Source organism: Eurosta solidaginis, chromosome 4 (assembly GCF_040869045.1).
Source record: "Eurosta solidaginis isolate ZX-2024a chromosome 4, ASM4086904v1, whole genome shotgun sequence".
Lineage (NCBI taxonomy): Eukaryota > Metazoa > Arthropoda > Insecta > Diptera > Tephritidae > Eurosta > Eurosta solidaginis.
In genome coordinates, this window is record NC_090322.1 from 60,281,366 (window position 1) to 60,306,236 (window position 24,871).

At 43.6% G+C, this 24,871-nt stretch overlaps 1 protein-coding gene across 3 annotated transcripts in view; it reads right to left on the reverse strand.

The window, feature by feature from the left end:
• Window positions 1-23,588, reverse strand: part of LOC137249860 (zinc finger protein 568-like) — a 169,072-nt gene extending 145,484 nt beyond the window's left edge. For all 3 annotated transcript variants that reach the window (XM_067781841.1, XM_067781842.1, XM_067781840.1), the window contains exon 1: window positions 23,110-23,588. In XM_067781841.1, the coding sequence (XP_067637942.1) occupies window positions 23,110-23,456 (347 nt within the window). In that variant the 5' untranslated portion in view covers window positions 23,457-23,588. The remainder of the gene's footprint in view (window positions 1-23,109) is intronic.
• Window positions 23,589-24,871: the final 1,283 nt, after the last annotated feature.

Consider the following 24,871-nt stretch of genomic DNA (forward strand, 5'->3'; position numbering starts at 1 on the left):
GCCTCTTCTTGATTTTTTTTCATACAACACATTGTACAACTTTATGTCAGTTAATCGAAATCAATGAAAATTTTCTTTTGATTTGACATTCTTCTGCACAGCGAACTGGTTGAATTCTATTTGCCACCACCTGGCATAGATTCGCCTTGCCCCATACTTAAATTAAAAATACATAAGCAGTTTTTCGAGGAGGTTGTTCGAGAGAGAGTATAAAAGCAGCGCAAGCAGAGGAATAATCGGTCAGTTTGATTTTAACAAGCTTTAGTGAAGTACGCGATAGTTGTAATTGTGAAGTACTACTCCCAAAGTAGTCTCAATAGAAAACGTTTTGTTATACTGAATATTTGAGTTATTTATTCGAAAGTTCAGAGATTCGAACGTTAAGAGAAGCTGGAATTTCCCTAAATTCGTTACAATACTATACGATTTTAAACCACTACTTGTATGACCGAAATAAGCCTCAGCAGAGATTTTGTGTCCGAACTTCCAACAAAAAGAGCATCTTAGGGTATCTTTATGGTCCCTTAATTTTATTTTCGAGAAGCAATAGCTGTCAAGATTGTAAGGATGTCAAAAGTTGGAACGTAGGAACGCTTATAGAAAGTTGTCTTTTATTTCTTTATACATTTATTTGAAACAGATTTTCTCATATCTGAGTGGTGAAGTTAAAAAATAATTTTGCACAAATTAATGCGACATTCGCAAAATATGAAACGTAATAAGTACCTTAATGGTGCTTATTACCGGAACATCTATATCTGGCAAAGGACCAACAACATCGTTAACACTCCCCAAGGCCTTCGGGAAGTGTCTTTATCGTTAATAGAGCAACAGAAACAGAAGCTTATCGAAATTTCGGACCCATTTAAATAGCTATAAGCTTAAAATCTCACAAAATGACTACATACTATATAGCATTTATTGTTGTCTGAAAAAATCGTAGAGATCGGTCGTATATATAGCGTATATCCCATACAACCGATTGTTCAAATAAGAAATTCACGGTCATACCTATCTCATGGAGACAACAAGGAACGTGAAATTTTTTTGTGAGGCTTACCAATTAATTTTTTATTTTAATGTCAAAAACAGCCCCGTCCTGTTTTAGTTAAATTTTTGTTTTTTTATGCAAAAAAGTCAAAAATGTTGTTTGACGAAATGTTCACCGCTTTGAGTATAGTTGTGGGAAAAAACGTTGATAAACGAGTTTGTAGCGTCATGACGGCCGTAAAACTTATTGCCCTGCCAATATAATACGTTACGGTGAACTTCACCGTCTTCTTAGTTTCCACATATTTGCTTTTACATCGCAACGTTTTTGACAACGTACTCAAACGCTATGCGACGGCGGTAATGAATTACCGCATTTTCGAAATTTCGATATCAATTTAGTTTAAAGTGGGCGTGGCCACGAACCGCTTTTTGCTAATTTTTCATGTAGAGCAGCAAATGCAAATTCAATACCATATCTTGTATGGCTTTTGATTCACGGCTGGAAAACTTTAAAATTGTCACCTTCTTTATCCCTCACTGGGGTAGGCACCTTGTCGTTGGTGTTAGGGCTTAGCCGATCTCCATAGCGCCCGACTATGAGGCGGAGCTGTTTAGGACTGGCATCTACGCCGTTTCGCCTCATAGGAGGGCGGCGGGATGTTGGTGACCAAGAACTGTCAACCCTCTAATCCAGTGTGTTATGCGGACCGTGCCTATTGGACGATTTGCAGCCAGGGGATAAATTCGGCTGTATTCGAACGGAGCCTTCCCGATACCGGGCCACCTCGGGAAGTATCGATGGCGTTACCACAGTAAGGGGCGCTGCTGTGGCTGACGGTTCTTTCCCCGTATATAATAATGGACCGCTGAGCCCTCCTTGTCGGGCAGGTGGTCGTACGACCAAGATGAACGACGGATGATCAGAGAACTGAGTCGGGAGCCAAGGACGACAAATACGCATTAAGCGATGCGTCGGACTCGGGGAGCAAGAGTAGTGTTGATTCAATGAACTCCGTGTTGGAAAAGCACACAAATGAAAACGGAGTAGAAGAGTGGAGAAGGGTACAGAGCAGAGGATGTAAAAAGGTCTCTCGCAGTACCGTGCAGCACTAAGAATTGTCCAACGCCTGGGAGCAATGGTAGACCCAACAGAAGTGGAGATCGAGCGCTTGGAATGGGCCCATGAGGCGGTAGAAGTAGGTCGAAGGCAGTTCAAAAGGTTTGCTGCTAGAAACCATCGGCTCTGCAACAGGTACGAGGAGGAAGAAGCGTCGAATGGCAGAATGAAGAGGCAACGTTCGGCGGAAGGCGACAAGCCTGCTTTCAAGAGGAAGAAAGGACCCAGTCCCAGGGCCGCGAGGCAAGGCAGTCGCATAGACAAGACAGGTAGGCCCAAAGCTGTAAGACAGATGGGCCCCAATAGCGAGGTAGCAACTATCTCGAAAGCTGCGGGACAGAGGGAGGTTCGAACTACGGAAGTAGGAGATAAGCCAAAGGGAGATAACGCTAGGTAGGTAGGTTGAACTGGCCGGTCCATGAGGACCTCACATAGACTGATTGAGTCCGTAGTGTTACCAGAAGTTTGTTTTAACGACCAAACTGAAAAACCCTATCAAAAACCAGGACCTATGTTATAATATAACTCCGTCCTCTTGGCAAATACTAGAAGCTTCCTAGGACTTAAGCCACTTGCTGCTTCTAGATCTGACAGCTGTATCACTCCTAATAGCTGGAGTCTTAGCCTGGCAAGTGCAGGGCACGAGTACAGAACGTGCTCGATCGTTTCCTCCTCCAACCCGCACTTCCTACATCTGCTATCACTGACCAAGCCTACTTTAAAGGCATGTGACGCCAGAAGGCAGTGTCCAGTCAGAATACCCGTCATGAGTCTACAGTCCTCTCTTTTTAATGATAGGAGCAACTGTGTTAGTCTAAGGTTGTAAGACCTACACATAATCTTCGACACTTTACAGCCCCGCGCTTGAACCCACGCCTTTCCCGCCTGGTCGATCATGTGCACCTCTCGCCTTCGCTTAATCTCGCCCAATCTAATTGGGGCATCCACGGAGCAAGCTTTAAGGGATGCGCCCTTTTTAGCTAGTTCATCCGCTTTTTCATTCCCATCTATTCCCATATGCTCTGGGACCCAATATAGATGTATGCTTCTCCCTGTCCCGATTCTCTCCAGAGACTGCTTACACTCTAACACGCATTTAGATGCGGTGCTATGCGAGATTATTGCCTTAATTGCTGCTTGACTGTCAATATAAAAGTTAACATGGTTGCAGCTTAAGCTATTCTCTTCCAGGGTTTCTACTGCTTTGGTTACGGCTAATATTTCCGCTTGGAAAACGTTACAGTAATCCGGCAGCCTGTAGGATCTGCTTATTTCCGGATCAGCGCAGTATACCGCCGACCCTACTCCTTCCACTACTTTGGAACCATCGGTGTACACATGTATCGCCTCGTCCGCCATTTGCGCACCCTTGCGCCTGCCGTCCACCTCTATTGTGGCCTTAAGATCTCCCTCGAAGCGCAGATAGGGAATCATGTAGTCTGTTCGTCTTGTGATTGATGACGCTATACTACTATGGCCATATGGTCGGCGCTCAAGCTGCCCCGAAGCACCGAGCCTGGTTGCGGTCGTTAACGCTTGTTCTTTGCTACCAGGGCTACAGGTGGAATGTGCAAAATGGCATACAGTGCAGCCGTCGGGGTTGTTTTCAGGGCTCCCGTAATGCTAAGCATCGATAGTCTGCATACCCCCTCTAATTTTTTGAGGTATGTTGTTTTTTGTGTGGCTTTCCACCAAACAAGAACTCCATAGTATAGAATAGGGCTTACAATCGCTGTAAAAACCCAATGAGAAAGAGAGGGCGATAGGCCCCACGTACACCCCAGCATTCTTTTACATGCGTAGAGTGCCGTTGAGGCCTTCTTGACCCTCTCCTCCACGTCGAGCTTCCATGACAGCTTACTGTCTAGGATGATTCCTAAATATTTTGTGCAAGGTTTCTCCTGTAAGGTCACCCCTCCTAACTTAGGCCTGGTCCAATTTGGGACCTTGTACCTCTTTGTAAACAAGACCATATCCGTCTTCTCCGCATTGACTTTCAACCCGACATTAGATGCCCAGGTATGAATATCGCGAAGCGCCCGATCCATCAAAGAACTAATCGTTGGAAGGCACTTTCCACTTATGACAATTGCAACGTCATCTGCGTAAGCCGTTGGTTTTAAGGGTCCCTCATCGAATTGCCTGAGCAGTTGGTTGATGACCAGCGTCCACAGCAGAGGTTATAGCACCCCTCCCTGCGGCGTGCCCCTGTCCACTGATTTCGTGGCCTCGTACAATCCCCATTGTGATGTAATCTTTCTGCAATTTAACATGCAGCCGATCCATCTGATTAAGGCAGGATGTACTTTAATGTAATTAAGACCATCCATAATCGCCCATTTTGCAACATTATTGAAAGCCCCGGCAATGCCAAGAAGACTCCTAGAGCATACTCCTTATATTCCAGGGATTTCTATATGCTTATTACCACCCTATGCAATGCGGTGTCTACCGACTTGCCTTTGGTGTACGCATGCTGTGTTGTGGAGAGCAGCTTTTCATCCACGTTGGACTTTATGTACACATCTATCAGCCTCTCACAGGTTTTGAGCAGAAATGATGTTAAGCTAGTGGGTCTATAGTCTTTGGAATACATGTGACCGATCTTTCCCGCCTTTGGTAGAAAAGCTACACGAGCAGTTCTCCAAGAGTGCGGTACATGATTCAGTCGTATGCACCCATCGAATATTATTTTAAGCCATTCCACGACCGCCCTACTTTAGACTTGTAGCATGGCCGGGAATATTCCATATGGGCCCGGCGATTTAAACTTAGAAAACGTCTTCACTGCCCACTCGATCTTGGTATCGGTCACCAAGCCCGGCACTACTAGCTCCGTGATCGGAGTGTGAGTGATGTCTGCTGGCTCCTCTAAACCGTCTCCCGATGGGAAATGTGTATCGAGAAGCACCTCAAGGGATTCCTCACTATTACGTGACCATTCCCCGTTCTCTTTCTTTATTAGTCCCTGGACTATGTTTCCCTTTGCTAGGACTTTTTTCAACCGTGCTGTTTCGCTGGAGCACTCTATGTCTTTACAGAAACTTTTCCATGAGTTTCTCTTCGCCCTGGTAATTTCACGCTTGTAGATCCTCAGTAGATCCCTGTACTCGTCCCGACACGCTTCGCTTTCCCCGGTCTTTGCGAGCTTAAACATTTCTTTAACCTGTCTTCTTAGAAGACTCAGCTCATTGCTCCACCATGGCGGCTTTGCTTTTCCTCTGAATCTTCTTAGAGGGCAAGCTTTGTTATACGCAGTCATAAGCGTCCTTGTTAGGAATTCATTAGACTCCTCCAGTTCCTCTACATTAGCAACCTCTTTGGGTTGTCCCAGTTTTGTTTCTACATGTTTCTGGAATTTAGTCCAGTTCGTTGACCTAGGGTTTCTAAAGATTCCTCCCTTCTCTACCCCCTTTAGGGGGATGTTGAAGCTGATATACGAATGGTCGGAGAAGGATGGTCTATCAAGAACCATCCAATCTTACCTTGATATATCACGCTCGGAGCTCAATGTAATATCCAGAACATTGCTGGATGTTGGACCAATGTATGTAGGGACATTTCCCCTGTTGGCTATCTGCAAATTGGTTTGCAGGATGTAACAAAACAGAGATTCGCCTCTCTCGTTCGTATCTGCTCTTCCCCACGCATTGTGGTGCGCATTTGCATCTGCGCCTATGACCAACGGCCCTTTGCGCCCTTCCTCCTTTACTAGCCTTTTGCACTCCATTCTTTTGCTCAGCGGCCACCGCTACGAGATCCTCAGTGGTGTAATTAGGCAGCATATATGAATGCAGCTGTTTCCTTACCATTACTACAGCTCGCACCGTCCTTCCGTTTGCGCGTAGTAAACGCCAAACCCGCGCGCGCTATGTCCAGAAACCTTTCCTCCCGATGAGAGCCACGGCTCCTGGATCAGCGCCACATCAAACGAACCCTCCTCAAGGGTTAGGAGGAGTTCGCTCGACGCCACTTTACTGTGTTGGAGGTTTATCTGTAGGACTCGCAGCACCATTGGGCTGTTTGTCCCCCTCCAGCGCCTTCGTCTTGACGTCGTCGTCCTCCCCTTGCCCTTTTGGTTTAGAGTATTCGAGGCCCCCTTCAGCCTCTCGTGACTGTTGTGCAGGGTGTTCCTCTGTGCGAGTCACAGCACCATTTAGAGGTTGGTCCTCTTCTAGCACGCTCGTGGTGACGTCGGGGACCTCCACCTGTGTTTTTTCCCTTAGGCTTTTGCGGTCCTTTTCGACTTCGCCCACCTCTAGCGTGTTAGGGTTTTTATCCTCGGGACTTCTTTTCCTGAGTCGCATGTAAATTTTGCCAGTGCCAAAGGACATTTTACCAAGCTGCGTGTACAAAATATCCTCCGCCTGCTTGTTTATTTGGAGCTGTCTTCTTATGTCCCCAGAACACCATCTGCATAATGAGGCGAGAATACTCCCCATCAGGGAGAGAAATGAGATGCTGACCAAACAGTTCCTGTTGAATACCCAGAAACCTGGGCATCCCAACAGACATCTAATTGATGAACCAGCACCGCCTAGGGGCTTAAGGAGTCATCTCCGTAAGCATTTTGAGGAAATACGGCACCTGAGAACCCAGCCGCATGAAGAGAAAAAACACAAGCAGGTCCTTGGCGAACTCCATAAACAGACGTCGGACCTTTATGCCGGGAATTGCCCGGTGAATCCAGTACTTAACGAAAATTATCCAAAACTTGCAGAAGAGGAACGCATACTCCCCAGGGAAACGCGTGTCACTCTTGCTCAACTTCGTTCTGGATACTGTAACAGGTTAAACTCTTACCTATCCAGAATCAACCCCGACATACAAAATGTATGCCCTGCTTAAAAGGTGGGGCGAGCATTGCTACAACTAAAACATCACGGAGATAGTCGATTTCATGAAGCGGCACAACATCCGCATTGCTGCGATTCAAGAGACTAAACTCACAGTAAGATCTGCACTGCAAACCTGTTCTTGGTATAATGTCCACAGAAAAGATCGCATGAGCGGAAATGGAGGCGGCCTCGCGTTTATCATACACCACTCTGTGCAATATCATATATTTGATCCTGGCATCGACCGCAGGGACAATGTCTTAGAACGTCAAGGCCTATCTGTCCGGTCAGGCATGCAAACCTAGAAATCATCAACATCTACATCCCTCCTGCCACCTGTTGCCCCAGTGGATACCGCCCTAATATTAGCGCCTTACTCACTGGCAACAATCATTGGCGCCTTACTCATCGCATTATCTTAGGCGACTTTAATGCCCATCACGATCTATGGCATTCAAACTTGCGGGCGGACAGTAGGGGTGAGATGTTGGTGCATCATCAAATAGAAGAAACTACGTTCTGCACAATAAAAGGAGACGCCCCCACGCCTCGCGAAACCTGGCATTATCACCGACTAAACCTTCCGCGACCTTTTTTACAACATGGACGCCCCAAATGTCGACCATTTTGAACATCCACGTCGATGGCACTACGCTACCGACTGTCCGACACCCCAAAATCTTGGGTGTGACGTTTGATCCGGATCTACATTTTGGTGAGCACGCAGCCGCAATTGTTCCGAGAATTCAGAGCCGTAACAAAATCCTCAAATCCCTCGCTGGCAGTACTTGCGGAAAAGATAAAGAAACGCTCATGACTACATACAAAGCAATTAGCCAGCCGATTACGTGCTACGCGTCACCCATATGGTCGCCAAGCCTAAAAATCACTCACTGGAAGAAACTACAGGCCTGCCAAAATACTGCTCTCAGAATCGCCACGGGCTGTCTTCTTATGTCCCCAGAACACCATCTGCATAATGAGGCGAGAATACTCCCCATCAGGGAGAGAAATGAGATGCTGACCAAACAGTTCCTGTTGAATACCCAGAAACCTGGGCATCCCAACAGACATCTGATTGATGAACCAGCACCGCCTAGGGGCTTAAGGAGTCATCTCCGTAAGCATTTAGAGGAAATACGGCACCTGAGAACCCAGCCGTATGAAGTGAAAAAACACAAGCAGGTCCTTGATGAACTCCATAAACAGGCGTCGGACCTTTATGCCGGGAATTGCCCGGTGAATCCAGTACTTAACGAAAATTATCCAAAACTTGCGGAAGAGGAACGCATACTCCCCAGGGAAACGCGTGTCACTCTTGCTCAACTTCGTTCTGGATACTGTAACAGGTTAAACTCTTACCTATCCAGAATCAACCCCGACATACAAAATGTATGCCCCGCTTGCAATGTGTCCCCACATGACACCAACCATCTCTTCAATTGTAATGTGGAACCAACGCCTCTAACACCCCTTTCCTTATGGTCCACCCCTGTTGAAACGGCAAGTTTCCTTGGACTCCCGTTAGAGGATATTGATGACAATTTGTGATCGGTCGCGGCTATTAGGTGGGGCGAGCATTGCTACAACAACAACAACAACGCCCCCACACGTATGGTAGGAAGCTGTCACAGTTCGCCGGATATCTCAATCGTGAGCGCAGAACTCGTAAACTGCGTCAACTGGCAGCCGATGGTAACATTGGCATCCGACCACCTGCCTATACTTATTTCGTTCGAGCGTACCGCCGACTTCATCGTTACAGAAAAACGCACTTTCATAAACTTTAAAAAAGGAAAGTGGGACGAATACAAATCTTTTACAGACCTCTTTGCTGCCCTCCCTATCCCGACTGATGCCCGCCAAGGGGAGCGTGCTTTCCGCAACGTCATTGAATCCGCCTCGGCACGTTTCATTCCCGCCGGGAGAATTGCCGAAATTCGGCCCAACTACCCGGCGGAGGCCGCAAATTTAGCGAGAGAACGTGACCTTATAAGACAGCTCGACCCAGGCGACCCACCCCACCGTGATAAGCGGTCAGAATATTCCCGCGGTAGGCATGCCTGTCGTAAGAGGCGACTAAAATACCATATTCAAGGGGCTGTGTAGCGCAACCCTTCAGGTTGGCAGCGCAATATATAGCTTCTCCAAACTCAATTGTCAACCTCACATATCCGCGGCGAATCCTGTTTCACTAACAGACGAGGCTCTGGCGACCCCAAGCTCCTCATGGAACTTGGGGTGGGGAGGGATGGGATGGCCTGAAGGTTTAATGTGGCCACATAAATCATTCCCGAGATGGTCGGTCTAGCACCTTAATGGTGCTGTGGTACCGGAGCGTACCGAATCTGTATCCGGCAAAGGACCATTACATCGATAACACTCCCCAAAGCCTTCGGGGAGCAACCTTATCGCTACAACAACAACAACAACCACAACCCAGGCGACCCCTATATAAGGGATATAAACCAACGCATCAGATTGCTTGTGGATAAACACAATCGGGCGAAATCGGAGGAGCACCTAAGAGGTTGTAACCTCTCTGCCGGTGTGGGTAAACTTTTGTCCACCGTAAAGTCCCTATCGAATCCGTCTAAGCACAATGACAAAGTTTCCATCGCCTTCGGCGATAAAGTGCTGTCGGATTCGAAAAAATGCGCGAGCGCTTTCTGCCGTCAATATGTAATGCATTCTACGGTCAACAAAGATAGACGGAGAGCCAATAGACACGCACATAAACATAAATTCAGCGCGTCACCAATTACCATCACCGCCAGAGAGGTTGAAGATGCCATTGGTCACGCTAAACCATCCAAAGCCCAGACGACATAGCCATGCCGATGCTTAAAAGCCTAGGGAAAGAGGGTTTCAAATACTTAGCACATGTCTTCAACCTGTCTCTTTCCACCTTTGTCATACCCGAAAAATGGAAAATGGCCAAGGTGGTCCAGCTACTAAAGCCTGGGAAACCAGCTAACATAGGAGAGTCGTATCGTCCGATATCTACCTATCGCCAGTGGCAAAGGCGCTTGAAGCCATTTTGCTTCCCTACTTCCAACCAAATTTGCAGCTAGCCTGTCATCAGCATTGCTTCAGAAAACTCCATAGCACCACCACCACGCTAAATGCCTTCAGCACCCAGATAAATTGCGGTTTAGAACAGTACTCGTAGCGTTAGACCTATCAAAAGCTTTTGATACGGTCAACCATGGCACGTTACTGCAAGACCTGGAAGGGTCTACCCTTCCCCCATGTCGTTAAAGGTGGACCGCAAATTATCTGGGTGGTCGGCAGGCATCGGTGCAATTTAGAAACGAAACATCAAAACCAAGAAGAATTAAACAAGGGGTGCCACAGGGTGGTGTCCTATCCCCACTTTTGTTTAATTTCTACATATCTAAGCTACCTTCACCACCAGAAGGAGTCACTATCGTTTTATACGCCGATGACTGCAAAATAATGGCCACAGGCCCAGGACCACAGATCGATGAGCTCTGCAGCAGAATAAACGGCTACCTCCCGGATCTCTCCAGCTTTTTGCCTCGCGAAGCCTGGCATTATTACCGACTAAATCTTCCGCGACCTTATTTACAACATGGACGTCCCAAATGTCGACCATTTTGAACATCCACGCGATGGCACTACGCTACCGACTGTCCTACACCCCAAAATCTTGGGTGTGACGTTTGATCAGGATCTACATTTTGGTGAGCACGCAGCCGCAATTGTTCCGAAAATCCAGAGCCGTAATAAAATCCTCAAATCCCTTGATAGCAGTACCTGGGGAAAAGATAAAGAAACGCTCATTAATACATACAAAGGAAATAGCCAGCCGTTTACGTGCTAAGCGTCACCCATATGGTCGCCAAGCCAAAAAATTACCCACTGGAAGAAGCTACAGGACTGCCAAAATACTGCTCTCGGAATCGCCACGGGCTGTCTTCTTATGTCCCCAGAACACTATCTACATAATGAGGCGAGAATACTCCCCATCAGGGAGAGAAATGAGATGCTAACCAAACAGTTCCTGTTGAATACCCAGAAACCTGAGCATCCAAATAGACATCTGATTAATGAGCCAACACTGCCTAGGGGCTTAAGGAGTCATCTCGGTAAGCATTTTGAGGAAATACGGCACCTGAGAACCCAGCCGTATGAAGCGGAAAAACACAAGGAGGTCCTTGGTGAACTCCACAAACAGACGTCGGACCTTTATGTCAGGAATTGCCCGGTGAATCCAGTACTCAAAGAAAAGTACCCAAAAGTTGTGGAAGAGGAACGCATACTCCCCAGGGACACGCGTGTCACTTTTGCTCAACTTCGTTCTGGATACTTGTTACGTGGCTGACTGTTTGGGGTGGTGAGGAGCGGCGGCAAGCAGGTATGCTTGCGGGCCCAGGCTAGCTCGTCGTCTTGGGCGGGGTATTGCACCACCGACCTCACCCGCAGCCACATGAACAAAAAGGGTTCATACCTGCATGTATATATAAAGGGGAGAAAAGATGAAACAAATAGAAATACACGTGAGGGCAAAGTTAGAAGGGGAAAGCATAAGGGGTAGAAACAGATGAAGGCCTGTCCTGTCAGGTGGAGTCTACCCTCCCTCTGCAGTGCAACTTGCACTGCACCGTGGGCACTGTGCTGACTTCTGTTTACCTTACAGTGCCCCCAAGCCTGACACTAGTCTGTCCCCTGTCAATCAGTCATTTTCCCTAAACACTCACCTTCACCTAACCTTTCCGCGCACAAGCGCAGCACCAACACCAAACTTAAAACTTTAGCCCTGCATTATTGAAAATATTAAAATTTCATCCAAACATAATTCTTATGATTTATTTACAAAATTTTTGGTTTCCAAATTACCAACTAATACCCTACTACTAGTTCAATAATTTCAACAAAACATTAAAACTGCAAAATAGTTTGCCAAGAATTCCAAAAGGCTTAACTAGTATCTATTTCTAAAGCTTCTATTTACTCAAAGTAAAAAGAATGCTCAAATATAATACTGAACCTTATTACTAGCTAACATTACAAATTCATGGGAATGCAGGAAGAAGTAGATAAATTTCAAATTCCATACAATACAAGATACTTATGGCTAATAGACAAAGTGTCTGAACTCTAATAAAAAAAAATTAAACTTTTAGGGCCACCCTAATGCCATATTATTACTAGGAGCTAATTCTAAATCCTAAAGATATAAATTCAAATAAAATAAAATAAGAGGGCGAATAAAAAAAGAAAAAAAATCCAAGTACCCTAATCTCTGACCTACCGCAACCGCTCAAGTAAACATAAGATCAAATATGTACAACGCAAAAGTAGGTCATCAAAGCAAAAGAATTTATATGTTTATGAAAACAAAAGGTATGTATGTAAGTACAAATGTACGTTTGTGACGTTTTTCATGCATGTACATATGTTCGTTGCAATCTGTTTTTATGTTTCTGATTTGCTAATTCCTGTTCTATTTTTGCAAGAGCAGGAATCTGTGCTAACACATGTACATACAACTAAACAGGTGTATTTTGATAAATTTTTTATATTTCACTCAAAACACTCACCAAGTTACTCTCCTTATCCAACGGCGCCGCTGCAGTTGAGTAGCTGAAAAAGGAAAAACTCAAACATACATATGTACATATGACCACACTCAAGGTAGCCACCCTCAAACACTCAGACAAGATCACTCGCTAGTGATCTTTGATAATGAGTGCTCTGGTAGTATCAAAGCTGCCCGCGTGATGGTAAACCGCGAAAATTAAAAATTAAAAATGTGTAATCAAAAAAAAATGTTCTTGGTGCTGAAGGCACACTGTGCATATACACCCTCGGGTGTGATGTTGCAATTGATTTTGCCAATAATAATAGAAGTAAGTACAAAAAAATGAAAAGATGGCAAAAAAATCGAATGATTGAAAATCCGAATTTGGTGCATATGCAAAAGAAAAATGTGTATATGGTAGAAAGTGGAGATATAAAAATACGAAGAAAAATTAAATGTCAAACTGACGTAGAAAAATTTAAACAAAAAAAGGAAGAAAATGAAGAAACGAAGAGAAAAAAATGTGATGGAGGCAGAAGTGCCACCATTAACTCCTGAAATATGGAGTTAAAGTAAAACTCAGACTTTATATGCGCGAAACGGAAATGCTTGGCCCCGGAGATATAATGCCCCCTTTTTGCCCGTTCTCTGTAAAAATTATGACCCTTATACCAATATTTCAATAAACTTAATAATATATCCCAAACATACAAATTTCAACATATAACCTAATGTGTTGTTTGAAAAGCTCCTCCTTTGTTGTGTATGGTGTAGTGGCTGTTGTTGTTGCGGCTCAACTCCGCCAGTGAAAGATGTTATGTGTAAATTCCAAGTCCTTGTAGGTGATTCTGTTGTTGGGCGGTATGTCGCCAATATGAATAATTTGTTGTTTTTGTTGATGGTGTGGTGCACGCCGGGAAAAATGACAATGTGATGTTATGCTTTTGGATGCGTGATAATTGTTGTTGGCCGGAATGCCGCCAATATGCAATATGGTGTAGTTGCTGTTGAGCGTTATGCCGCCAATATAAAAACGTTGTTGTAGTATTGTTGGGCGGTATGTCGCCAAGAAAAAAAATAAATACCGGTTGTGGTTGGTGTTGCGCCGCCAATATAGCAAAAATGGTGTAGTTGTTGCTGAACGTTATGCCGCCACTAAAAAAAAATGCTGTTGTGGTTGTTGCGGCCCTATATCGCCAATATGAAAATGCTATAGTGGTTGTTGTTGTGGAGTGCGCTAACAAATTAAAATTTTAGTGTAGTGCGTGGTAGTTGTTGTTGTTGTGTTGACCGCCAAGTATAATGTATTTGCTTTTTGGCGGTACGCCGCCCATATACGTGCCCAGTGGGTCTTTCCCAAAGGAAAATCAATTGTGCGCTGAAATTAAATACAAAAGAAAATCTATTTAGAAATTCAAAAGCAAATGTGTATCTATGTGCATATACATAATTGCCTACGAATTTCTTGTCTGCATGGTCATATATTCATCTACATACATATATTTGTATGCAGAGATGTATATGTCGATGCAAGTTTTCTTTTGGCTTGCTCTGGAGATAGGCAAGGTTGAAGCCCCAGCTCCCGTCAAGCATGCCTACAAAAGAGTATAATATCTTACCTCTTGTAACTTGTAATTTTTTGACAACTGATTCCAGCTCTTTGCACGTACCGCGGAAACTTTTCGACGCGCACAATTTTATTTACAAAGCGGTTTAATTCGCTCATTACTAAGGACTATGCACTTTGTAATTTACGGTTGTAAACGCGCACTTCACTTGTGATTTTTCACTACTCACTTGCACTGGGCACTGTTGAAACAAGACTTTGGCCCGTTGCCTCAGTTTTCCCCTTCTTATAGCCACCGCCGTGGTAAGGAACGTTACCCAAAAACGGAAAATTTTTACCATTACATGCCAAACTTTCTTTTCGGCTTTCCCGTATTTTCCATCTATACAATCATGCACTCATACATTCATACGCTTACCGCTCCACAAAACGAACACCTACACAGATACATTTGGTTCGTGCCTTGACCGCTTACACTGATGCATTCACACGTTCATAGCCTTTCACAAATACACATCCACCTACATAATACCGAACAGAACAAACACATAGTTACATATCATTCGTCAAGGCTGCTAGGTTGTTAGCAGCATGGTGAAATTTTTCTTATTATAAAAACATGATGCCAAGCGCAACATCTAATTTCCGTTGCAACATTGGGTTCACTACAGGTACAATGTTGTCAATGTTAATGTTATCATGCTAATATTATTTTAATGGCAACATTGCGGCTAAGGCACGGACCTGGACACAAAACACATAAACACATAGACGCATATACACTCTGCCACTCATTCAAGCCAGTATGGAGACAGGCTGTCGTTACAGGCTCGCAACCGCCGATGGTGTCTGCACTATGGAGCGTGTGCGTAAAGAATCCAAACGCAGCCTGCTAAGTATTATTTCCTGCGTCCAACGTGTGGCCTCGACCCACGACTCAATGCCGGGCCTATTTTTTTTTTCACGCCTTTAAATTTTGGTTCTGTTTAACTACGAACTAAATCACTGGGCTAATGCTACTACTTAAACGTCTATCACAGATACTACTCTACATATCTAATAGTAAATAAAATATCACAGATAAAATAAATAAAAAAAAAATAAATAAAAAAAATAAAATAAAATAAAATATCACAGATGGCAAAAAAAATGTATAAAAAAAAAAAATATCACAGATCAAATAGTCAAGTAGGTAAAAAAAATAAATAAATAAAATAAAATAAAAATAAATAAATGCAAAAATAATCAAATAAATAAAAAGGTCAAAAAAAAATTAATAAAAATAATTTAATAATATAATCACATACGTCAATAAATTAATAAATACAATACGTCGATAAATAAATAAATAACATAGAACAAGAGTACTAGCACTACAAAAAAAACATTAAACTATTTTGCAAAAATGTCTTTAGCGTGGTATACGCCGATCTTTTTTCCATTGCTGTCGCCAAGTTCATACATAGAGTTCCCTATAACGTTTAAAACAATACATCTTACTTGTTTTGGAGCTAATTTGGCGTTGTAGTTATCGACCTGGGAACTTTGCTTAAAGTTTCGGCGGTATACCACTTGTCCAATTTGAAACTTTACATCTCTACTTCTAGTGTCATATATCTTTTTACTCCTATCATGGGCCAACTTCAGCTCTTTCATAATCTTGTTCCTAATCATTTGCATTCTATCGCTTGTTGCCTCTATCTCACAATCAACATCCTTTACCGCCGCCAGCTTTCGGTATAGCTCGTATGATGTAGCATGCTGTATCATAGGCATACCGAAAGTGGCATAATATGGAGACATGTTGATGGCTGAGTGTACAACGCTGCGGAGGGCAAATGCGGCATCGCTGACGCATTTGTCCCAGTTTTTCTGGTTATCCCTTATAAAGGATCTAATGATCTGCAGAACAGATCTATTTGCCCTCTCCGCAGCGTTACCCTGTGGTGAATAAAATGCAGTTTTTATATGTTTGGTACCATATTTTTCTAAAAAGTTGTTGAAGATCTCAGACACAAACTGTTTTCCGTTGTCCGAATGGACATATTCGGGCACGCCGAATATGTGGAAAACATCTTTCTCTAAATATTTTATGACTTCAGCTGAAGTTGCCCTTCTCATTGGTTTTAAAAACATAAACTTCGAGAAATGATCTAAACATACAAAGACATACACATGACCCTCACTAGTACGCGGATAAGGACCCATAAAATCAATGAACAGACGTTGGAAAGGTCGTTCTGTTAGCTTCTGTTTACCCATCATCGGTTGTTTAAAAACGTTTTGAGTCTTATTTACTTTACAAATTTCGCAATCTTTTATATGTGCGTATACGTCGGTGACCATTCCTGGCCAGTAATATTTCTGACGTAGTCGTGACAGTGTCTTGTGGATGCCACCATGACCAGCGGACGGTGAGCTATGAGACGACTCTACCAGCCCCGGTCGCAGTTCCGACGGAACCCAGAGCTTCCAGGTCTGGTCCGCTAGAAGATCGTCCCCCCTGTCGAATTGCGTCCGTTTGTAAACGTAACCGTCCGATATGTATAAGTCTGGCAACTTATCTTTCTTCTCGGTCACCGTCTTTTTTAACTCCGTATACTCCTCCGACTCGAAGCACGGTGACGCGAGACATACGTCTATGGCTCTGTCGTTCGTCAGTATTTCGTCCATGTTCATTCGTGAGAGTGTGTCGGGAACCACGTTTTGCGCACCTTTTCGATGTTGGATATCGAAATCATAACCCTGGAGTTTCAAACTCCACCTTGCCAACCTCCCAGAAAGATCTTTCTGATTCATGAGCCATTTGAGGCTGGCATGATCAGTTATGATGGTGAACGGGGTTCCTTCCACATAAGGTCGGAATCTTTTCACACTCACGATCGCGGCGTAGCATTCAAGTTCAGTAATGCTATAGTTTTTCTGCGCCTTATTAAGTTTTGCCGAAACGTAGGCAATCGGTCTTTCGTTCTGGTCATCGTCCAGTTGAAACAAAACCCCTCCCACTCCGTCCGTTGATGCATCACATTGAATATAGAAACGACGCTTAAAGTCAGGATGTGTGAGCACCGGTGCAGAAACCAAACTCTGCTTTAAAATTTCAAATGATTTTATTGCTTCTTCCGTCATTGCAAACCTTTTGATTTTGTCTTTCTTGAGGCAGTCGTGCAGCGGGGCTGCAATAGTCGCATAGTCCTGTATAAAACGTCGGTACCAGCCCGACATACCCAGGAACCGTCGTAGTTGCTTCGGGGTTTTCGGAAAGTCCCTCACAGCTACCACTTTGTTGGCGTCCGTTCTGATACAACCATCCCCGACTAAGTATCCTAAATAGTGAACTTCTTTAAAACAAAACTTGCTTTTTTCTACGTTAATTGTTAACTTAGCCTCGCGAAGACACCGAGCGACCTTTTCCAATAAACACATATGGGACTCGAAATCTACAGAACAAACTAACAAATCGTCAAGATAAACAAAAACACATTCACGTAAAGCGGCCGGAATGACCTTGTCCATGAGACGAAACATTCGTTGTGCTGCATTGCACAACCCGAAAGGCATGACGGTAAATTGGTAAAGGGGTCGGCCAGGGACAGTGAAGGCAGTCTTTTCACGTGATTTCCTCTCGAGGGGAATCTGCCAGAAAGCATCCTTTAAGTCGATTGCGGAAATATATCTTGTGTTTTGCAGGCGGCTCAAAATTCCATCAATATGTGGTAAGGGGTATGCGTCCTTTATAGTTCTTTCATTCACCTTGCGAGCATCTAGGCACAGCCGATTCTTCGTTCCTTTAATGACCAGTGATACGGGGGAATTCCAACTACTGTTGGACTCCTCGATGACTCCCATGTCCAACATTCGATCTAACTCTGCGTATATGAGTTTTTGTATGGCCGGCGAAATTGGATAATGGCGTTGCTTGACCGGCAGATTCTCGTCCACCACCTCGATGACGTGTTCCTCTTTGTCTGTCCGGCCTAACCCCAGTACCGCGAAGGACGGGAATTGGGTCTTCACGCGCTCCAACATATCATCTTGCTCCGGCGATAAAACGTGCTGCACAGCGTCAAAAGACAAGTCACCCTCGGCAGGCACGAGCTCCGCCACACTGGCACCATTCACACTACCACTCACACCCTTACTCACAACACTCATACCAAAGGCCTGCCAAAAATCTATCCCAAAATATACTTCCTGTTGCAGATCAGGAACTATCAAAAATTCTAATTCCCTGGTCGTATTATCCCACACGACTGGTAACTTTATGACCCCTACCACGGCGGTTTCCTCCCCGTTCGCGGTCCGGATATGTTGGCCCCTGATTGGCACAATCAAGGCCTCTTTACCGCACAGGAGTGCCGCTGAGCCTTTCCCTAAACAGCTGACACTCGCCCCTGAGTCCAAGAGAGCTAAAACTTCCCTACCTCCTATCGCGGTTTTGGCGAAAAACCTATTATCGCCTTTTACAGTCACAATTGTTGAAATTATTTTATTTCTTAAACGTTTGAAATATTTCCCCTTCTCCCTCATCTTTTCTATCTTTTTAAAATTTCTATTTCTCCTATTGTTTAGTATTGCTTCACAAAAAATCCTACGTCTTGCCTCCTCGTAATCTAACTTCCTCTGGTGCAAACTTTTGACCTCCCGTTTTTCTGTTATCCTTTCCTCTACCTTAACTTTATTCTCTTTCATTTCCTTCTTCAAAATCTTTACTGCTGGGTTGCCGGGTTGTCTGTCCTCTGGCTGGAGTCCCCGGTCAACTCCGCCAGTCTCGGGTTTCCCTGCTGAGGCTTAAATACACAAAAGGACAAATCACTACCACAAGCAAAACAGACCATATTGTGAAACGAGGACGTACACTTATTCGGCTTTTGGGATTCCGCCGGGTTTTTCACAAAGTGATCCACCGGCATACCGCACGAAAAACACAGCATCAAGTGGAAGGGAGAAGCACAAAAGAAATTCACAGTCGACTTAGACGCAGGACTAACAGAAGGACGAACACTATTGGGGTTGGCTGGGGTTTGGTGTAGGGGTTGAGGTTGTGGTTGGTATTGGGGTGGGCGCTGAGGCTTCCTATCAAAAGCTTCTAACTTTCTCTCTCCCAGTATATCGGGCTGTTCGAACCCTATCTCATTAACTGGTTTGGACCGGTTCTTATTTTCCTTGATGAGTTTTTCCGCTCTCTTACACTCAGCTTTGAGCTCCGCCAACGAGTCCATTTTAATGGCGAAGGTCAGGTTGGCTAGGTACGGTTTAAGATTTCCCCTAATTATGCCAACCAATTCCCTCTCAGGGATTCTCTTCCGCAAACGGAATGTCATATTGTGGACTTCGGCATAAAAGTCATCAAAAGCTTCCGCGGGCAGCTGTTTCCTTTCCATGATTTCACGGATGATTTCATAGTCGGACTGGGCAGTCTTGAAGTGGCTCAGCAGCTTGGACTTTAGCTCAAAGTAGCCAAAGTTCGGCTCCTCCGCATGGTCTTCAAGGACCTGCCAATACCACTTCAAGGCACCGCCGGAAACCAGACAATGAAAGTCCGTGAAAAGCTGGAAGAAGGAAATATTATGCTGCTCGCGCATCCTTTCCACCCGAAAGATGAAGCTTTCGACGCTTATACCTTTACTGGTCCCATCGAATTTGATGTGCCACTTTTCAAGGTCGAGCTTCTTCCACCTGGGAGAATCGCTGGCATCTCGCCCGGTACTGTAACTGACCGTTGGCTCATTGACGCGCTCTGCGTTCCCCCCCCCCCCCCCCCCCCCCCGTCTCTGAGGCTCGGGCGTAGATTCCAAGGCGGACCGATGTACAGGCACTTGCGCAGACGTTTCTATGTCTGCTACGCGGCCACCAATGTTATCGACACTGGTCTTAATGCTCATCACCTCATTTGCCATTTGCGCCACCAAGTCGTTTTGTTGCGCCATCATCGCCATCATTCGGCTCAGCTGTTCGACATTATTTGCATCTTGGGCGGTGTGGCTTTGAGGAGCATTAAGGCTAATGCCGACATTCGTTGATGGTGCGTTCTGCGCCGGAACATCACCCCCCTGGGCACCTACGTTTTCCCTATCGACCATCTGGCACACCAAATCGATTTTTTGGGAGAAGTTTAGACTATTATCTGATTCGTTGAATGACACCCCGTTCGCGACAGAGACCCTCAGCGGGCGATCAGGGCCAAAAGTTCCAAAAATCCGCGACGCGCACCTATTAAAATAGTCCGTAGGGACGAAGTCAACGGGTCTCGGTATACCCGTGTCAATTTGGTTAAAAACTGAACCAACTATTTGGTTTTCTAGGGCTCGCGCACGGCTCCTAGTTAGACGCCTCTGGGAGTCGAGGATACCCAATCCCCCAATAACTCTATTTTCCACTTCCTTCTCCGACATCCACTGTCGGTATGTGAAAAAAAATTTGACCAAAAAAAAAAAAAAAACAATATCAACTAATATAAAAAAACACAATATGAAAATATTACAATTAAATTTAGTATGACTGAGTATATATATGTGTGTGTGTAAAAATTCAGGTAATGTGTATATGTGTATCTTAAGGATAAAGGAAATTAAAAATTTGAAACCAAAAAAAAAAAAATATTCTTCTAGTATATATACTAGAAAAAAATTCAAGTATCGAAATTAATTAAAACCAAAATTAATTTCAACCCCTAATTTGCGGTAAAAATTGCCAGAAAAACAATAATAAAAGGAATATCTGACAATGCAACAAAAAAACTAAAAGCAAAAACACTATAAAAAATTGATAAACTCCAAAATTTCTAACATCAACGTGAACACTTTTTGAAAATAATCTTAATAATTATGAAATAACCAACAACCAAAAAAAAAAATATAAATAAAATTAATAAAACTGAAAATTTAAAAGTATCGAGCTTAATGGTTGAAAATAGGTTAACTGAACTTGAATATATATGTCTTGGTGTTTTTGGTGCTGCCTTGGCGAAGGTTCGGTGAAGGCAGTATGTCCGTCCGTATCTAAACATCTAGTGTCAAGTCCGCCGTCATGCTGTCCGTGGAAGTGGGGCACATCACGATCATGGATTATCCCTAAGAGTGGATGCCACACCTCCTCTCCTAACTATCGTGGCGACGACTGTAAACCTCACTTACCGGGAATGCTGGACTCCCGGTAAGGTAGCCTGGACAGCTCGCCACGATCTCCTACCTAAGTCCGTCTCTAGCTAAGTGTCATACCAGGTACCACTTAGTCAAATTGCAGGAACCCGAAGAAGGAACCCTGGTATGAGCACGTCGCTAATCCCTATCTAATCTTCATGATGACACTTGTCGGCCAGGCAAACCCGAACGTCGTTGCCATCATGACGGTCCCTGTCCAGTCAAAAGACGGAAATAAGGATTGGGTTTGAAAGGAACATGGGATAAAAAACAAAAACAAGGAAATCTGGAATAAAAGTGGGAAGATTAAAGAATAGTGACAAATAGCGTTACTTGAAAAAAATGTGGGAAATAAAAAGATTATCGGGCTATTATCGTTGGGCGCCATTGTTACGTGGCTGACTGTTTGGGGTGGTGAGGTCGGTGGTGCAATACCCCGCCCAAGACGACGAGCTAGCCTGGGCCCGCAAGCATACCTGCTTGCCGCCGCTCCTCACCACCCCAAACAGTCAGCCACGTAACATACTGTAAGAGGTTAAACTCTTACCTATCCAGAATCAACCCCGACATACAATATGTATGCCCCGCTTGCAATGTGTCCCCACATGACACCAACCATCTCTTTAATTGTAATGTGGAACCAACGCCTCTAACACCCCTTTTATTATGGTCCACCCCTGTTGAAACAGCAAGTTTGATGACAATCTGTGATCGGTCGCGGCTGTTAGGTGGGGCGAAGCACTGCTACAACAACAACAAGAACAGGGTAACACTGGTCCATATTTTGGTCGATATCTCAAAAACGTTTCTAAATATTTGCAGTTGTTTTAGCCTATAACCATGACAAGCCGCCACCAAATCAATGCTCAAAATTTCCTATCAATTGGTTCAGCCTTTCTCGAGATTTGAGGTCCAGAAAGAAACAGCTTTCAAAATATATATTACTATAGACTACAAATAAGTATATGTACTACTAAAGCATGCCAGTATGTGCAACATAATATACATAAAAGCGACGCAGTAAGCCACATTGAAACGTACGATTGCATCATCTTTTTAGAAGCCAACCTTGTACAGTTTAAAATATTAAGAATAAATCGAACTATTAAATCGAGAGGACGTTTATTTTATTAAACGCTTAAAGATCTGTGTACTGTAAGAGAATCAATCCCGACATACATAATGTGTGTCCTACTTGCATTATGTCCCCATATGACACCAACCATCTCTCCAATTGCAATGTGGAACCTACACCTCTCTCAATATGAACCACCCCGTTAGAGGATCACAATTTGTGATAGATCGCGCGAAACAGCTACAACAAACCCCAGCGGGTCAGGGGGTCAGAATATACCCGCGGTAGGTATGCCTGTCGTAAGAGGCGACTAAAATATCAGATTCAAGGGGCTGTGTAGCGCAACCCTTCAAGTTGCCAGCGCAATACATAGCTTCTCCAAACCCAATTGTCAACCTCACCTATCCGCAGCAAATCCTGTTTTCAGGCGAGGCTCTGGCGACTCCAAGCTCCTCATGGAACTTGGGGGTGGGGAGGGAGGGAACGGCCTGAAAGTTTAATGTTGCCACATAAATCGTTCCCGAGATGGTCGGGCTAGCACCTCAATGGTGCTATGGTACCGGATCTGTTATCCGGCAAAGGACCATCACATCGATAACACTCCCCAAAGCCTTCGGGGAGCAACCTTTTCGCTACAACAACAACAACAACATTCAAGAATAATCACATTTAGGGTACAGTTTTCTTCCGACGATACATTAATTTTCGAATAGAAAATACTTTTAAATTTGAACGGTTTTAATCATCTGGGAGTTGATATTCGTATATTTTTTTTATCAAAAATTTCATATGCTGGATTGGTTAGTATTATAATCCATATCATACTTACTGCCAAGTTATTTGGTCCTCTTCTATTTTCAATTCCTCGTCTTTCACAAAGGTTGTTGAATGAATTGTGCCATCATCGCTATATTCAGTATTTTCATCATCGTCGTCAATCGGCTCGTTTTTGATAAATTCGCTTAACTCGCCTTGCGCATTTTCACAGTTTTCCACAGATATTGAAGAATGCATTGGATCTCCACCAGCAATTTCTGTATTGGGGTTACCAGTTGGCTTACTGTAAATAAACTCGTTGAAATCGTCTTGAGAAGTTTCACAAGATTCCAGTAATTGTTCGCTTTTTTCTAAATTTTCAGCAGTACCCGATTGTACTATATCCAACCCAACTGCCATTTGTCTGCCTTCAAGACGTGCCTCTCGTTAGTATAGAACAGGCATTTCGGAGGGAGATTGAACTCTGTTTCGGTTGGTAGTACTTCGTCTTTAATACCTGCCTTCATTATCAACATATTTGAACCATCCCGTTTTCTAGTCGCCAGTTCCCGCATCTTTTGGTCGGATTGCATGCACATTTGTTGAAACCTATATGCACCTAACAACTGGTACCAGCATTTACAACACATTCTGTTTGGTAGCTCGTCATTTAGCTGCCCTTCCAACATTTGCGGTATTGTGCTGGATAACAAATCAGTGATTCGTAAATCATCACATTCTGCAATAGTTTCAAAGATGCATCGGTATTGTTGTTTAATGCTGCCTTCAGACGGGAACGCTTCAAGTTTAATCATACAGGTCCGACAAAGGTAATCAATACATAGATTACTTGTATCCATTTGACCGATACTGTTTCTCATAGATTAGATTGATAGGAATCTTTTGCTTACGCTCTCATATTTTCGCTCTCACGAGGGATTTATCTTCTAGTTGTTGCTGGCAACAATCACAGATAAATCCCTCGCGCCAGCTGAAGCGGGTGCCAGAACAAAAAATGTGCCAGCCAAAACGAAAAACGTGCCAAAAATTTTGGTAACCATTAGTTTGACCTACAACTGTAGAATAGCGTTCAAAAATTATGGGAAAAAGGATAAAAATACTTGTTTTAGTGTAAGTATTATTAGTTCGAAGGCGGAGGGTAAATATTATTTCCCATTCAAACGTTATCACTAAAAATAAGTTTTGTAAATATGAACTCCCGATGCAACCAGTCCATTTTGATCACAGAACCTGGAACGCCAGAAATGTAGGATAAGCCCTATCCATTAAATAATGTTAACTATTATATCATAGGTCCGATTTACTGAAATTTCAAAAGAATATATGGTTTTCACTGCGAGTTAAATGCGTTACAATATTTGACTAATTAATTTAATCGAAATGTAAATTTTACTTAGATTTGTTTATATGTAATTCTAACTAGTCGTATTATTGTAAAATAACTTTAAGGAAATAAATATTTTACGACTATCATTTTATTAAATGATTGAAACTATAATGGCCGAAATGTATGTCAAAAATCCCCATTTTCAGAACTATTCATTTTTGTTTGGAGTGGCATCATTGATAAATGTTATAAAAAATGTGCATTTTGACAGCGCTCTCTCGAAACAAAGAGTTGCAAATCCATTCATCTATGCTGTTTCTGCTTTGGTAATAAATTAAAAGAACACCACAGGCAGCCAGTAAGAGAACTTTAGGATGAAATGATACTAGTAAATACTACTTTTTTTTTTTTTTGGGTTTAAAACAGGCATGCTTAACGAACGAAACGATATCATTTCGTTACGATAATCAACGCTAATAAACGAACC